General features: G+C 47.2%; 1 protein-coding gene across 2 annotated transcripts in view; it reads left to right on the top strand.

The window, feature by feature from the left end:
* RDH13 (retinol dehydrogenase 13) overlaps positions 1–16265 on the top strand; it is a 535971-nt gene that overhangs the window by 213307 nt on the left and 306399 nt on the right. For both annotated transcript variants that reach the window (XM_069606703.1, XM_069606704.1), the window contains one exon: positions 374–529. In XM_069606703.1, coding sequence (XP_069462804.1) covers positions 374–529 — 156 coding nt within the window. The remainder of the gene's footprint in view (positions 1–373; positions 530–16265) is intronic.

The following is a 16265-nucleotide window of genomic DNA, read 5'->3' on the forward strand; positions in this document are numbered from 1 at the left end:
GGGTCTTGTGGGAGGCTGGTCAACGCCTATGTCAATGCCCTTCTGAATATGGGAAATCCAGACCCATCGACGTGATGATGACCTATGTGTGTGTTACAGTATGTTCTTTTAGCTTGATGAATTCAGTTTTACAATATTTAGTATACATTGGAAACCTAATGAAAGGTCATACTTTCGATTATGGAGCCTGCAGAAAATGGCTAATATTTTTTTAAGTTTTGTTGTATCAAACATTGCATTGTTAATGACTGTGTTTTTTTCTGCAGGTTAAATGTTGGAAATATTGCAAATTACGTAAAGGAACAACATTTTGCTCTTTAAATCTCATATCTGAATAATATTTTCCCTACATTTGTTTTTGTTGATTGTGCAGGAGGCAAGATTATTTTGGCTTGTCGGGATATGAATAAATGCGAAGAAGCAGCAAAGGAGATTCGTGGGAAAACCTTTAGCCATAATGTTTTTGCGAAACACCTTGACCTGTCATCTCTGAAATCTGTCAGAGAATTTGCACAGAACATAAACCAAGGTGGGCTTCATACATTTTCCGTTTGCAATCAGGTTTCTGTTATTTGTTGAAGCATGTCCCCTAAAATGTTACCTAGTAATAAGTTGCTAGTTACTAATAAGGAACCCTTGAGACACACTCTTGGGCACTACATCTAAGAATTTTTCTTGCATATGATAATCAAATTTTATATCATAGCCACTCCAATTGAAAGAACTGTTGTAATGTAAAATGATTTGGTGGCTTCATATGAACACTGTTTTAACGTGTATAATGTAAGTTGCCAATGGGAATTAAAGACAGAAAAGAACAAGTTACTTTCTTACCTGGTAACGTTCTTTCGATGGGATGGTCCGACGACGTATTCGATATCTATGACAGTAATCACCACAGCTGTGCTGCTTCCGAAAATCTTCGGTGCCTGTGTCGATGACGTCGATACGCTGTCCTCGAGGGCTTCCGTCGAGCCGACGTCACCGGATGTTATAAGTCGGACGCACGATGCCCGTAGCCTCAGTTGTAGTTTTTTCCCCAGAATGTGTGGCACCAAACCACTGCCAGTATGACCACAGAAAGCCTTGCGGAAACGTAAGCTGCAATCGCATAAGAAATTCTGTAGCGGGGCAGGTAGGGAGGGAGCGATATGGAATACGCCGTCGGACCATCCCATCGAAAGAACGTTACCAGGTAAGAAAGTAACTTGTTCTTCGAGGGGATTGGGTCCTCTGACGTATTCCATATCTATGACAGACTCCCAAAGCAGTACCAACGTATGGAGGAGGGAAAAAGAATTTAGAATATAGAAATTTAGAATGCCCAATCAAATTGCAGAGTAAAGGACCGCCTTGCCAAAGGCCAGCTCCTGCCCATAGATAGAATATAGGGAGTAGTGTCGTACAAAAGTAAGGACCGAAGCCCATGTGGCTGCTTCACAGATGTTACGAATAGGAACACCCCTCTGCAGAGCAGTAGAGGCAGTCATACCTCTAGTAGAATGGCTAGTAGAATGGGCCCGTAAGCCTACCGAAGGGTCCTTAGCCGCCAGGCGGTAACATTCAGAAATTGCCAAGATAATCCATCTAGACAAAGTCTGCTTAGTAACAGCTTGTCCCAAACGCCTTCCAGTTTAACCAATAAAGAGCTGATCGTCCACTCTGACCCGGGACATGCATGAAATGTAGAAACTTAAAGCTCTCCTAGGATCCAACCTATGGAGCCTCTCCTCTTCGTTACCAGGATGTGGAGGAGGATAAAATGCCGGAAGAATAACCTTCTGGTTTAAATGAAATTCCAACACCACCTTCGGAAGAAAGGAAGGACGAACTCTAAGGACAACCCTGTCCTTATGAAACACAGTGAAGGGTGGCTTAACTGAAAGTGCCTGCAACTCACTCACTCTGCGAGCTGAAGTGACCGCAACTAAAAACACAGTTTTAAGGGTTAACAGCCTCTAAGGACAAGAATGTAAAGGCTCAAACAGAGCACCCATAAGGAATTTCAGAACAAGCATCAAATCCCAACCAGGCACCTGGAAAGGTGACGGCGGAAACACATTAGTGAGTCTTTTGAGAAACTGAGAAATTAAAGGAATTTTGAAATAGGAACACTCCTCAGACGAGCGCTTAAATATAGTCAGCGCCGCCAGGTAACCTTTAACAGTACCCACTTGCAGGCCCCTGTGGGCCAACGAAAGCAAAAAAGACAGAACCATAGGAATTTCACATAAAAAAGGATCCACATTCTTAACCCTGCACCAGTCGCAGAACTTTCTCCAACGGCAACGGTACAAGGACTTTGTTGCCGGCTGTCTGGCTGAAAGAAACACCTCCATCACGTCTTCAGGGAGGTCCCAATCCTTATACCTCAACCTTTCAGAAGCCAAGCGTGAAGGTTGAGAGATCTGACCTCTGGATGGAGAACCTGACCCCCCTCCCATGAGAGCAGATCGTCTCGGTAGGGAAGACGATGTGGAGGGCAGATGGACAAGTCGAGAAGGTCCGGGTACCACGTCCTCCGGGCCCAAGCCGGTGCAATGAGGATCATCCGGGAACCAAACCTCTGTAACCTCCAGAGCACTTGTGGGATGACGGGGACTGGAGGAAACGCGTACAGCAGTGGGAAGGACCACTCCACCACAAATGCGTCTCCTAAGGCTCCTTTTGGAGGAAATACCTGCAAGCAGAACCTTTCGCACTTCCGGTTGACACTGGAGGCGAAGAGATCCACTTGAGGGGTCCCCCAAAGGGCGAAGATCTCCAGGAGAATCTCCTGAGCCAGCTCCCACTCAAGAGAGATTGCGCTCTGCCTGCTCAGAGCGTCCGCCGTCTCGTTTTCGTCTCCGGCCAGATGAACCACCAAGATTGAAACTTCTTGCTGGATGGCCCAGAACCAGAGCTGTATCGCCTCCCTGCACAGAGGAAGTGACCCTGCCCCCCCCTTTTTGTTGAGGTAGTGCATGGCCACTGTGTTGTCCGTCAGAATCAGGACATTCTTCCCTCGCACAGTCGGCAGAAAAGCCTTCAGGGCAAGCCTGACGGCCCTCAGCTCCAACAGATTGATATGGAGTCTGGACTCCGACGGAGACCAACGACCGCTGACTGTCAGCTCGTTGGCATGTGCTCCCCATCCCGTGAGGGATGCGTCCGTCACGATCGTTACCTCCGGCCTGGGTAGCCAAAATGGAGCCCCCTTCATCAGATTGCCTTTGACGGCTCACCACAGAAGGTCCTGGGCGACCGAGGGCGGCACCTGAACGGGGTCTGACATCCTGCAGGAGGACTGTGACCACTGCATCTTGAGGGCCCATTGCAGAGATCTCATCTGCAACCTGGCCTCTGGCACCAGAAGAATGCAGGATGCCATGAGGCCGAGCAACCTCAAGAACTCGAACGCCGGGAGACTCTGGGCATGTTGAAACTTGTGCACCATCTGCTGAATGTGATGAGCCCTCACATGGGGAGGAAAACACTGCCCCAGGGATGTGTCGAGCACTGCTCCGATGTACTGGAGCCGCTGGGTTGGCTTCAAATGGGACTTCTTTAAGTTGAGGGAGAAGCCCAGCTTGTGAAGTGAGTGGCAGGTGACGGACAGATGATCCAGGACTTGCTCGGGAGAGCGTGCCCTGATCAACCAATCGTCCAGGTAGGGGTAGACGTGAAACCCCCTTTCCTGAGATACGCTGTCACCACCACCATGAGTTTGGTGAAGACCCTCGGGGCGGAGGTCAATCCGAACGGCAGGACCTGAAACTGAAAGTGTGAGTCTCCAACCGCGAACCTCAGGTACTTCTTGTGCTTGGGGTGGATTGGCACATGAAAGTAAGCGTCCTTGAGGTCAAGAGACACCAACCAGTCCTGAAGTTGAAGGGCCTGGAGGACTTGAGAAAGAGTAACCATCTTGAACTTGTCCTTCCTGAGGAGCTTGTTGAAACCACGCAAGTCCATGATGGGTCTCAACCCCCCGTCTTTCTTTCGAAATCAAAAAATAAGGGGAATACCATCCCTTGTTCCTCTCCGCTACCGGCACCAGTTCTATGGCGCCTTTCTCTGACAGGGACTGAATTTCCTGCACAAGGAGCGGATCCGGACACTTCAAAGAGAGATTCCCTGGTGGATTGTCGCAAGGCCTCTGCCGGAACGAACAACAGTAGCCGTGGGCTATAATCTCCAGAACCCACACATCTGAAGTAATGGCACACCACTCTACAAGATGCTTCGCCAGCCTTCCCCCAACCGGCGAACCATGGGACATGGCCTCATGATTGAGCTGAAGCGGCTGCGGCAGTGCCTGAGGGCAAAGAGGCAACTGCTACGGTGGCCCCTTTGACTTACAGCTCCTCTCGATTTACTAAAGGATGAGTATTATCGAAAGGAACCTCCCCTCCATTGCTGTCCCCTAGGACGAAAAGGCAGATGTTGGCGAACTGCAGCGCTCAATGACTTCGCTGCAGCTTTTGAGGTCTGCAACCTCTCAAGGCTCTGGTCAGCCTTGCTGCCAAAAAGATGTTCACCATCAAAGGGCATGTTGAGGAGCCGGGCTTGCACATCAGGAGCAAGCACCGACTACCGCAACCACGCAAACCTGCGTATTACGGTGCTCACTGCCATGGACCGGCTGACACAATCCGCCATGTCCAGACCCGACTGAACGAATTCACACATGGCATCCTTGCCATCCTGTACAATAGCAAGAAAACCATACCGTTCCTCCCCTTCGGGAATATGTTCAGCCGCCAATGAAATACAGTTCCACAGAGTGTGCGTGAAACGTGACAAGGCACACACAGAGTTGACTGCCTGTAAAGCAAGACCCCCTGAAGAAAACACTTTCTTCACCCAGCCATCAAAATGCTTGCTGTCCCTATCAGGAGGGATGGTAGGGTACGACGCCTGCTTTGCTGGGGCCGTAGCCGCCTGCACCACCAAACTCTCCGGATAGGGGTGCGTGGTCAAGTAACAGGGGTCGCTACTGGCTGAGCGATATTTTCGCGTCAAAGATTTGCTCACTGCCGGGAGACTCTCCGGGGCAGTCCAAGCCGCCGCCACCCTTCTTTGCTAAGTCATATGGAAACGCAGTACCGGGTCAGTCGGAGGACCTTGATCAAGGGTGTCTGTCAGGTCATCCTGCAGAAAATTCACAGGCGGCGCAGACCACTCCAAGTATTCTGTGACCCTCGACATAAGGCGCTGGTACAAGGACTCGGAATGGGTGCCATGCTCAGGCCTACAGAACTCCACCTCCAGAGAGGTGTCCAGACCACTGGCGTCATCCAGCGACTGACGCAGGTCTTCAATCTGGCTATGACCAGACAAAATCTCATCAGGCACCTCCTCAGGTACCATACCTTCCTCAGACCCCTCATCTCCTTCAGAAATATAATCCAGAGGTTGGAAGGAGGGCACAGAAAAAGGGACAAAGACATTTTTAGCCTTGGCCAGAGCCTTTCTTGGGGGGTTCCACTGTACCACGGGGTACCTCTGACAAAGCAGCCTCGAAAGGCGTCGAGGGCGTCGACGGAATCTACATTGAGCGTGGCGCCGACAACTTTGACGGCGTCGACACAGTCCTCGAGGGCAGAGCCCCGAGCGTGTCCTTCGACAGCCTGGGCGCCGATGGCGTCGACGGCTTCCTCGGAGGCAGAGCCTCGAGAGAGTCCCTCGGCGTCAAAGGCATCGATGTCTTCCTCGAAGACTTCACAGGCTCCGATGGTCTCGAGGGTGTCGAGGGCCGGGTCCCGGAACGGGCATGTCTAGAGCGACCAGCCTTGTCCGACCCGGGACCTCGAAGTGGCGTCTCTAGCATGCTCAAAGCCGGCGTCTTTCGAAAAATCCCAATCATCTCCTGCCGGAACAAATCCCATTCCTCAGGAGTGGAATGCTTGTTGAGAATGCTTGTTGGGACGAGCAACTCGCCGACGGGTGGAGTCCTCAGATGAGTACAGGGAAGGCGACCTGTGACGGCGCTTCCATGAGTGCCTCGAAGAGGCAGAGGAATGGCGAGACCGACTCCTGGCCCGAGACCCCCCAGACTCAAGACGACGATGCGGAAAATCGCCCCTTGAATCGTCCGTCGAAAGTCCAGTGGATCGCGACTTTCGGGGCTTGGCCACCTTACCCACCGAGAGCTTCTTACGCTCCCGCAAGGCATTCGATGTAAGCGACTGCAGTCAACACAGTCATCCGTATCGTGGTCCTCCCCGAGGCAAGTGTCGTGCGTGTCTGTCAACGACATCTTGGACCCGCAAACCCGACACTTCTTAAAACCCGACCGCGGGGTGGAAGAAGCCAAAGACATCATGTTAATACACAAACTAACAGGTTCGAAGAACCGAAAGAACAGGATTCAGTAGAACCGAGGCGCGCCGAGATCTCCGAAGTGAACACGTTTGCGGAAAAAACGGAACTGAGGCTACGGGCGTCGTGCGTCCTACTTATGACATCCGGTGACATTGGCTCGACGGACGCCGTCGAGGACAGTGTATTGACGTCATCGACACAGGACGCAGATGCCGAAAATTTTCCGAAGCAGCACAGCTGTGGTGATTACTGTCATAGATATGGAATACGTCAGAGGACCCAATCCCCTCGAATAAGTGATACTTTTTTAACCAGAAGTGAAACAATGACACTCATTCTTAAGCAAAGGATATATTTCAGTAGATTACATCAACAATTTTGATTTCAACATAAATGTTCAATTCATGTCTGTTGTCCCATATTTGCCATATATTTTAGCCATAAAGATGAGTTCCCAACGGCCACACCGGGTGGTAACAGCCAGAGCGAAGTAAGGACTTTATGAGGGTCTCAGGACGTTACCAACCGGTATGGCACGAGGAACTCGTCATTATGTTTATTAGCACCCTGGGTTTATGTCCCCGGGCGATAGTAGCTTTTGGGTCGTGACGAGTATGTGGCCCGTTGTTTCAAAGTAATACTAACCTAACATGGCCACAATGGAAATAGAAGAAAAGTTCAGAACGGAGCCCCTCTTCCATTTCCATGGCGGCCGGTGGACATGAGATGAACGGCACAGCAATGCTGTGGTGCCACAACCTCTTCAGGTAAGTGGGAGGGCGGAAGGGGGCAGGAAGAGTAACAGGGACATTGTGGGGAGGGAGGGAGAATGGCGGGGCGGGCGCTGCCAGATCTGAGGTAGCTCGGAATGCAGGCTTATACCCGGAGGTGCAGCCCCCGTTGCCTGCAACCTTATTGCCTGCAGAGCCCGCCTCTGGTGCTAATTTTTGTTATTACTTCTGTGAGAAGCCTGAAGGTGTCTCACTTACTAGTCCCTGGGAGATCTGTCATCCAGGTGGCCAGGACACGGCCATCGCTATTGGATGCAGTTCCTGGGGGTGGACCAGTGAGGGAGGATCACCTGGATGGGGGGGCCCTTGAGGAGTGGCAGTGGGACACCGATGGGTGAGACGCAGTATCCCCCTTTGTGCGACACCTTTTCCCCATCCTACCCCTCAACACTCTGGACCCCCCTTTCCGACACAAATACTTTCGACCACCGTGAAAAACAATGGACAAACACCCAAGCCAGCTACCTGACAAGTCCCAATGCCAGGATCAGGCAGTGTCAGGCAATTGACAGGAATCATACACACATGACGGCCCTTTCCCTTCCCCACAGGGATAAAAGGTGGAGCACGAGAGCACAATTTGAGCAAGGCAGACCGCACAAGGAGGGAGCTAACTCAGCACAGCAGTTCAAGAGGAGGAGAAAGACGGCGCAAATCGAGAGGGTGCCAAGGAGAGAAGTGACCTTGCCCTTTCCGACCAAGGCCCGTGAAACCTCTGCAGAAGGAATCGTAAGACCGTGAGCAATAGCCACTCTGTGTTGCAGCAGATGTCAGCGGTACACAGGTTCCTCCTCCGCTGACAACCAAGCCAGGGAGAGACACTTGGCCCCATGGTACTGGCCTTGACTCCAGAGACAAGAAAAGCCAAGCAGTTCGTCACAGCTGGTGAGTCGAGGGGAGAGCCGATAAGAAACGTAACTATGTTGAATGAAAGTAGCAAGCGTCTGATTAAAGAAAGTACAAATAACTTGATACGCAAGGGGAAAGCAAGCATAGAAGAGTCAAGCATCATGTGCGTGTTCACTCAAGAAATTCTGGGCGATTACCCTGTTGTTGAACGACCGTAACCTGAAGGCCTTGGGAGAAAGGTGAGAAGGGGGTCAAAGTGGTCATACAGGGGTCAACCTTTGACTGACAGACGATTGTGATGGTAAGAGAAGCGAATCCCGCACCTTAAAGTTAGCAAGAGTGAACCCGATCGAGGGATGCCGATAAAAGGACGGAAATTCTGAAGTACTGATTAACAGTGTGTTGACATAAGTGAACCCGGCAGAGGGATGTCCACAGTGAACTGTTTAAAAAGACATTAAGATTTGTGAATGTCACAAAGAAGATTGTGTTGAAAGCCATAGTGAACCCGGCTGAGGGAGGCTAACAATCGAGAGGGGTCTGAGCCCGGAAGAGGGGGTCCCCGGGATGAAGAGTTATCACACAAACACAAGCAAATAACTTTGTACTTTTTGTTGACTTTTTTGTTAAATCCTGTGGAGCCCATCAGACCCTTGGAGCGAGAAGCTTAATTAGCGAAGGGCCTGATATTGCTAAGAGCTTTCTAAGGATCTATGCCCAGAAGAGGGGTATTCAGGGGTGAAAAGGCACCACCCAACGTGCAAGCAGAGAGAAACTTTTGTTTATTATTTTGTTGAAGACATCAGGCCCTCTGATATCATATGATATCATAGGTTATTTATAACGCGCTTAATACCCAGAGGTTTCTAAGCGCGGTCACGGGGATCGAACCTGTGTTGCTCCGTGCCATCTTGCTTCCAAGGTGAGCACGTTGCCCCTCAGCTATCCTCCTGAGACCAAAGAGTCTATTTTGTAGAAAACATACTTAACCACAGAAAGCCCTGATAGGCTGAGAGCGGAACTGTTAGCTCGTGCTGGGAAAGCTTGAGCGTGTGTTGTGCTCCAGAGTCCTACCTTGTCCCGTGCTCAAAACGTGTCGAAGGGAGACTCGACTACTGCATCCTGAATTATTATTTGCGAACACTTTATTCTTTCCTGTGAATCCTATTCCACACTCTTTGTTTGTATTTAGCATAAGGATTGACAATAGGTTTTTCTTAGTATAAGCCCTTTTATTTGACAAGACGCCACTAGGACTGCCTTATGATTATTTGATGGTCGAAGCTTGCTCCCATCTTAGATTTAGGCTTAGATTAGGTGTTTTTCCAACCTGCATATACAGTTTAATAAACACCCTTGAACTGTGATCACTTGTGTCTTTCTTTACTGTCGCCAACATGAGTTCCTTACACTTCCCACTGAGAATTTCTGTTGAATAAATGTACTGCCTCGGTTCACTATGCACATTTATTATTTGGACATATTATGCCATCATGCTTCCGCATGGCAAACATACAGTGAAATGTGATTATCTATGAGTTTCATAAAATAACTTTTCTTAACGCTTGATGCCTTCCATGAAAAAGCTGAATAAAATCCACAGTAATATTTTGAGCTAGCTGCTCTTGGTTGGGTAATTTCAGAATGGGTCATGGGCAGCATCATATTTTAAAAATGTTGTTTCTATTTGCGTTTTGAGCAGCTTAACATGGGGTTTTCTCATAGGGAAAAAAGAAATTTGGCCCAAATAGCTCAAGATATGCTGCTTCAAATGTCAAGGTTTTTGGCAGTCACCTAGATCTCATCATGAACAATTTGAAAATTGAGCTGGCCAATTTCGAGTTTTTATGTTTCAAGATGTAGCTATATATTATGCAAGTGTAGAATAAATGTGCATCTTTTATGTGAAATGTACACATGTATGTAGAAGATGTACATTACATACATGTACACTAATATACGTATAAAAACAAAAATAAAAGAGGACTCTTTTTGTCATTTTTCAGGAGATGTGAACTGTGCATATATGAACTGTACAAATCATATACGCCTCCTTTATATAAACTCCCCTCAAAGTCAAACCTCACTCTAATATAAGTTTGTGTACGCATGGGAGGTGTATAGGACATATGCATTTCATGACTTCAAATGCCAGACACTTACACACAAAACATGCATGTCTTCTACCACACGACACACAATCTTATAACACACACTTTTAAGAAATACGCTTGTATGACACACATACACTTATAACACACTTGCGACACACATACAAGACACCCTCTTAAATCACACACTTGTGACAAACGCTCTTATGATGCACACTCTTACAATGCAGTCTTATAACACATGCACTTACGGCGCAGTTCTCTGACGACACGCACACATGGCACTTACACGCATGAGACACTCACAGCACTCACACTTGTAAGATGAATTAGTCCTTGATCAATTTACACCCAAAAAAATAAATGGAGATAGTCATTATGGAACCCCCCACCCCACAAGCGATTCCCTCCTGAATTGATGGTTGGAAGAGATGAACAAACCTGTTAATTTGATCCAATTAGTCCTACTCATTGGCTGCCAATTAAGGACAGGTTAATCGGCAAGCTTAATTTATGTAAACATTTTACAGAGTTTTATTTCTGGATAGATATAATGGACAAACTGGCAGTACATTTTCAGCCACTGAAAGTTGATCAATCCTGCCAATGGGACCAGATTATAGACAAGGAAGATCAGCTATCCCAAACTGATTTAAATCAGAATTCTCAAAGATCCCAATGTAATCTTAGTTGCCTGACCATCCTTGGGGAAAGAAAGCAATTCTCAGGGGATGGGAAGTGTATAACTATTAGGCATATTGGGTATAATTCTTGTCGAACGGCCACAGAGCTGGAGTACATGAAACAGCTTCTGGATAAATAAAACTGTGAACCAATGAAAACTGTTACTCAATCCGCACGTTTCGGTCCCTGATATTTCCATCACTGTTGGAGCGCAAGCCCAACCCCCTTTTCCAATGTCGCGGACTGAGGAAAGAGAGGCTGCCAAGTCTCTGTATTACCGGTCCAACAGAATATCATTAACCCTAAATACTGTCTCCCTAAAAACCTGCGTATTGGTAAAAACTGTATGCCCTCCGATTGCTGACGATCTCATAAAGAAGACTGTTCTGGCATGGTTATGCCAAAAGATGGGGCCAGGTGTCATAAGAATGTCAGACCTTAAACTCATTTCAAGGGTTAAGATGGATCAGTGGTGTACCCCTAATGGCAGGGATTTATATTGGTGGGTTGTGGTATGAGTAACCTGCCATCCTTTTTGTCCATTTGCAATGACTTGTCAAGAGTCTCATCTGACCTGAAACTAGTTGTTGATTTTTCTGTATTATAGTATTGATTTCTGCACAGCGTGGACTTCTTGATTTCCTTCTTGTAGTACTATTTGTAGTATGTGTTTGTCTTATTTTTTGTCAGATAATGTGTATCTGTAGACAGTATTGTTGTTACAGAGGGGTAGTCGCCTCAGTTATGTCTTGTCCACATGTTTGTTTTAAAAAATTAAAAATACACATTTGACACATGCTCTTACACCACACACTCTTTTGACAAGCGCTGTTATGACCAACACACACTTAACAAACTCTTATGACACACGCTCTTAGGATACACGCTCTTATAACACGGCCTTATGACACATACTCTTGCAACGCACGCTCTTATGACCCATGTTTTCATGATGCATGCACTTAAGATATACACACCCTCTAAAGATACGTGCTGTGGCAGTTGGGAGAGCTCCAGTCTGTGTCCCTTCTAGTAATGCCAGTATCGTTGTGCAGAGTACCACTGCCAACCACCCCATACCTGTCTCCCGTTATGCGAGCCAGTTTCTTTCTGACTTGTGTAGAGAACGACATATTCCATTGTGTATAGTGGCCCGATCTTACCTGCTAGGGAGCTGCGGACGACTCCTCAGCCAGACCAATGGGCCCGGGAGACCCTCAGATGAACTCTGACAAGTGACAGCAGCGGCACGCCATTGCCAGGTGCACCTGCCCATGAGAAAGGGCGGAGCTTAGTCACCTTTTTATGTCTTTTTCTTATTGTAACTCCTCCCAGTCGGGGAGAAGAGTATACGATTAACATGGGGAGCCAGCAGCGGAAACTAGGGAAATAGAGATGATTAAAGGAGAATAAAGAAGCAGGAAGTTGTGGCTTGTTCGGGTGAGGTCAGAGGAGGAGGCAGACCAGGTGGAGGAAGGACGGTGCAGAGAAGCCTGGAGGTAGATTATTCAGTATGCTGGCCCTCTCGAGAGTGGGTGGGCACTCTTCTCAGCTTGGGGTGGCAGGCCTACCGGGATGGCAGCCAGAGTCAGTCCTGCCCCAGAGGGGAAAGGTAGCAGCTGACAGGGCACCGGCCCCTGTCCCTTCTTATAGTGCTATTATGCTTGTGCAGAGTACCACTGTCAATAATCCCATACCTGTCTTGCATGTCGCTTGCCAGTTTCTTTTTACTCTTGTAGAAAACTACATATTCCAACATGCATAGCGAGTGAATTACAGCAGAACAGCATGGTAGGGACAGCAGTGAATTACAGAGGAACTACCAACCCAAAAGGATAACAGAGTAAAGTGAAGCTGCTTTCCAATACAATGGGAAGGAACCAGCGAACATCAACATTCATGTGCCAAGCTCCCAGCCACTTCCTCAGATAAGGACGCTTAGCCTTGTGGAGCCACGGAATGGTTCCCCTGCCAGAGCATCAAACCCTCACACAAACTGGTACGTGAACTCTCAACGTCACAGCAGTGGGTTGCCATTTCCAGGTGGACCTGTACATGAGAAAGGGCAGTGGCTAGACCCCATTTGATGTCTTTTGCACATTGTAACAGCTCCTGGGTGGGGAGAAGAGTAGGAGATTGGCCCAGGAGAGCCAGCAGTGAAGGACAGCAAATGGAGCAAAAGGGGGGAGGATGAAAGGAGACACGGGAACCAGAAAGTTGTAGGTTGTTCGGGTGAGGTCAGAGTATAAGGAAGAGGAGGAGGAGGAGGAGGAGGAGAAGGCAGACCAAGAGTCCTTGTGGGGAAGGACGGTGCAGAGAAGTGTGGATGCATATTATTCAGGCAGTGTGCACAGTGAGTTATTTGTTGGTGGGAAATAGTGGTAAAGGGAGTTGACTGAGCATGTATTTGAGTGGAGTGGCTGGCAGGAGAGAGTAGCGAGTGAATGAGAAGTTGCCTGAAATAGTGTGAGGAGGGGCGAGAAGTAGTGGTGGTGCAGAGAGGGGAGAGAAGTAGTGATTCTGAGGGGGGAGAGTAGTAGTGGTGTGCAGAGGGAAGAGAAAGAGTAGTAAGGATTAAGATCAGAGGGTGGAGGTAGACCATAGTGAGAGGACCATCAGCGCAATAGAGGAGGAAGACCCAGGGAGAAACTGTGGGTGGTGTTGGAGGGAGTAGTGTAGGAAGAGGATGGGAGAGTGACGGAGAGATGTAGAGAGAGGAACACAGAGCTTGGAAGGACAAGATAGAGCTGGACGTGAGTGTTTGGAAAATTACATCATTGGGAAGTCTTTGTGCAGGTTCCCCTAGATTTCTCCCTGAGGAGGTCTACATGGATAAGGCGTTTGCCATTAGGCCATCATGTTAAGTTAGATCTGAGATCAGATAGTAGGTGCTACCCATCTCTGGTGACCAACCTAGGCTCTAGGGACACCTGGGTTCGCAATGTACTCCCAATTCCTAGATGAGGGAGGGAGAGTGACAGCCTTTAGAGCTTGTTTCTATCAAATCAAAAATATAAACCCTTGAACTGTCCGTGGGAGTTAGTGTGTTCTTGATGCCATCTGTGACAACTCTGCTATGACGCATGCTTTTTTGACACACGCATGCCATATGGTTTTACAACACAGACACTTGCGGCGCACGCTGTTATGACACATGCTCTGAATCATTGTAGATCTTCTATATGAACTATATGGGCAGATGTGCATTTCATACATGTTCACTAATATACCTATGAAAACTCACATCAAAGTCAGGACTGACTTTAAGTCATTTTTCATATTTAAATTAATGGTGTGTACCATTGCATACTTTAAAATGTTCTGGTATGAAATGAATAGGAGATGTACATTGTGTACCTTTGCATACTTTAGAATGTTATATGCTTCATAAACCTTTAAAAACTCACATCCAAGTGAAACCTTCAAGTGAGTCTTCATATGTATAGGAGGTGCATTGGATTTTCAGATTTCATGACTTCACCCGAAACATTAATTCATATGCTATTTATACACCATACACACTCATATCCCTTACACCACACACTCTTATGACACATGCTATTGCAATGCACACTTATCCCACCTAGCTGTCTACGTATACAAAAGTTAGATGACATGCACTAAATAAAGTATTGTCACATATGCCACAAGATTCACTCGAAGGCAAAGATGCAGTTCAAGGGTATTTATTAGAATCTTTGTGAACTCTTGGGCTCTTTCTCTCTCTCTCTCTCTCTCTCTCTCTCTCTCTCTCTCTCCCCCTCTCTCTCACTCACTTTTAAAGGTGAAAGTGATAAAACAAGGAATAGTGAAAGCCTTTTCATGGGCATGTAGTAAGAAAGACCCATACAAAATTAGAGTTGAGCTGTACCTGGCCTGTGAAGTGAGTGTAAAAAACACCAACCAACAAGAACCAAGTCTTGTTCACAAGGTTTTCACTATTTCTTTTATTCTCTCTTTCATCACACAGACTTCCCCCTGAAGAAGGACCTCTTGAGGTCTGAAATGCATTGTCCATTGATGTCTGTTTACATATTAAAAGATTTGTCCACCAATTATGATCCACTGCAATTATTATATTATATTAAGAAGACAATTAAAGATTTCTCTATATTGTAATGATGTTTTCCAGATTAGAATACTGTCTTTCACCAATGAAAAGTGTGCAGCCATCACTGTGGGCGTGTCCCCTGTAAGGAGCTAATGGTGGCGATAGTAAAGACAGAGACAATTGATCACAGTTCAAGGGTGTTTATTGAACTTTATAATGGGTGAGATAAATGCCTAATTTAAACTTAAATCTCAGATGGGAGCAAGCTACGACCGTCAAATAATAAGAAGGCAGTCCTAGTGGCGTCTTGTCAAATTAAAAGGACCTATATTTAAAAAGCTATTGCGAATCCTTACTACTAAATTACAAAAAGAGTGTGGGATCATGTTCACCAGAAAATAAAGAAGTGTTCACAAAATGAGAAGTCAGGATGGTATGGCTGGGTCTCCCTTCCCACGTTTGAGGTACGGGACAAGGCGGGACTCTAGAGCACAGCACATTCCTGGGCCTCGAAAGCACGAGGTTCACAGTTGAGTTTAGTGATATCAAAACACCTTCAGAGGCTAAGTCTCTTTCCTGCAAAAGTCTCTTGCCTTAAAAGGTTTGCTGATTCAAAATAACAAACAAACAAAAGTTCTGTCTGTCATCTTGTACCTTGGGCAATTGCTTTTTGCGCCAAGGATCTCCCTCCGCCGGGATCGTATCCTCCTTACAAAAATGGGCCTCCCTCAGTCAGGTTCACTGCGACCTTTCTTCAACACAGTTCATGTATTCCTAATAAAGTTCATGTATTGCTCAGTTTCATCAGAAAGCAGGGTTTCTTTCTCCTAGCCTTTTTTCGGCATCCCTTTGTCAGGTCCTGGAATGTGCATAATGCCCGGGAAGTCCTGGAAACGATGAAGAGTGTACTCGGAGACGGGTACACAGATATCCGGGATGCAAGAGGTAATAAAAGAGGAAGGGGATGAATGAGGAGGGAAATTAGGGGCCAGGAACCAGGAATCAAAGAAGTTGGTGAGAGCGAACTACCATAGCGCACGTCTAGCCACTGCAAGCGGTAGCGTTGAGACGCGCGGGGCCGCGGGGGCGTGGCTTCTTTATAGAACATGCTGCGTCCGACGCAGAATCTGGTAAACAGTGTTCCGTGTTTGACGGCCATGTTGGGAGAACTGCTGAGTGCAAGCCCCTACGTGTCAGGGACCAGGAAGTCCAAAAGGGATGCGTCCGATGGTTCATGACAGACTCAGTATAACTTCTTGTTGGGCTAGGGTGTCTCCAAAAGGAGAAGAGAAGCACTCACTGGCAAGCATCTGTCAATGTTTTGTTTTTTGTTATTATAATGTCTACCATTCCTATTTATTCTGTGATTTTCTTTTCCTGTACCCATAATTATTATACTGTAAACTGGCACATAGGTACAGCACATCGGCATAAGGCGCTATATAAATCACAAATAAAATACAAATACATAATACA

The sequence above is a fragment of the Ambystoma mexicanum genome, chromosome 4p (assembly GCF_040938575.1).
Source record: "Ambystoma mexicanum isolate Mex_15411 chromosome 4p, UKY_AmexF1_1, whole genome shotgun sequence".
NCBI classification, from domain to species: Eukaryota; Metazoa; Chordata; class Amphibia; order Caudata; family Ambystomatidae; genus Ambystoma; species Ambystoma mexicanum.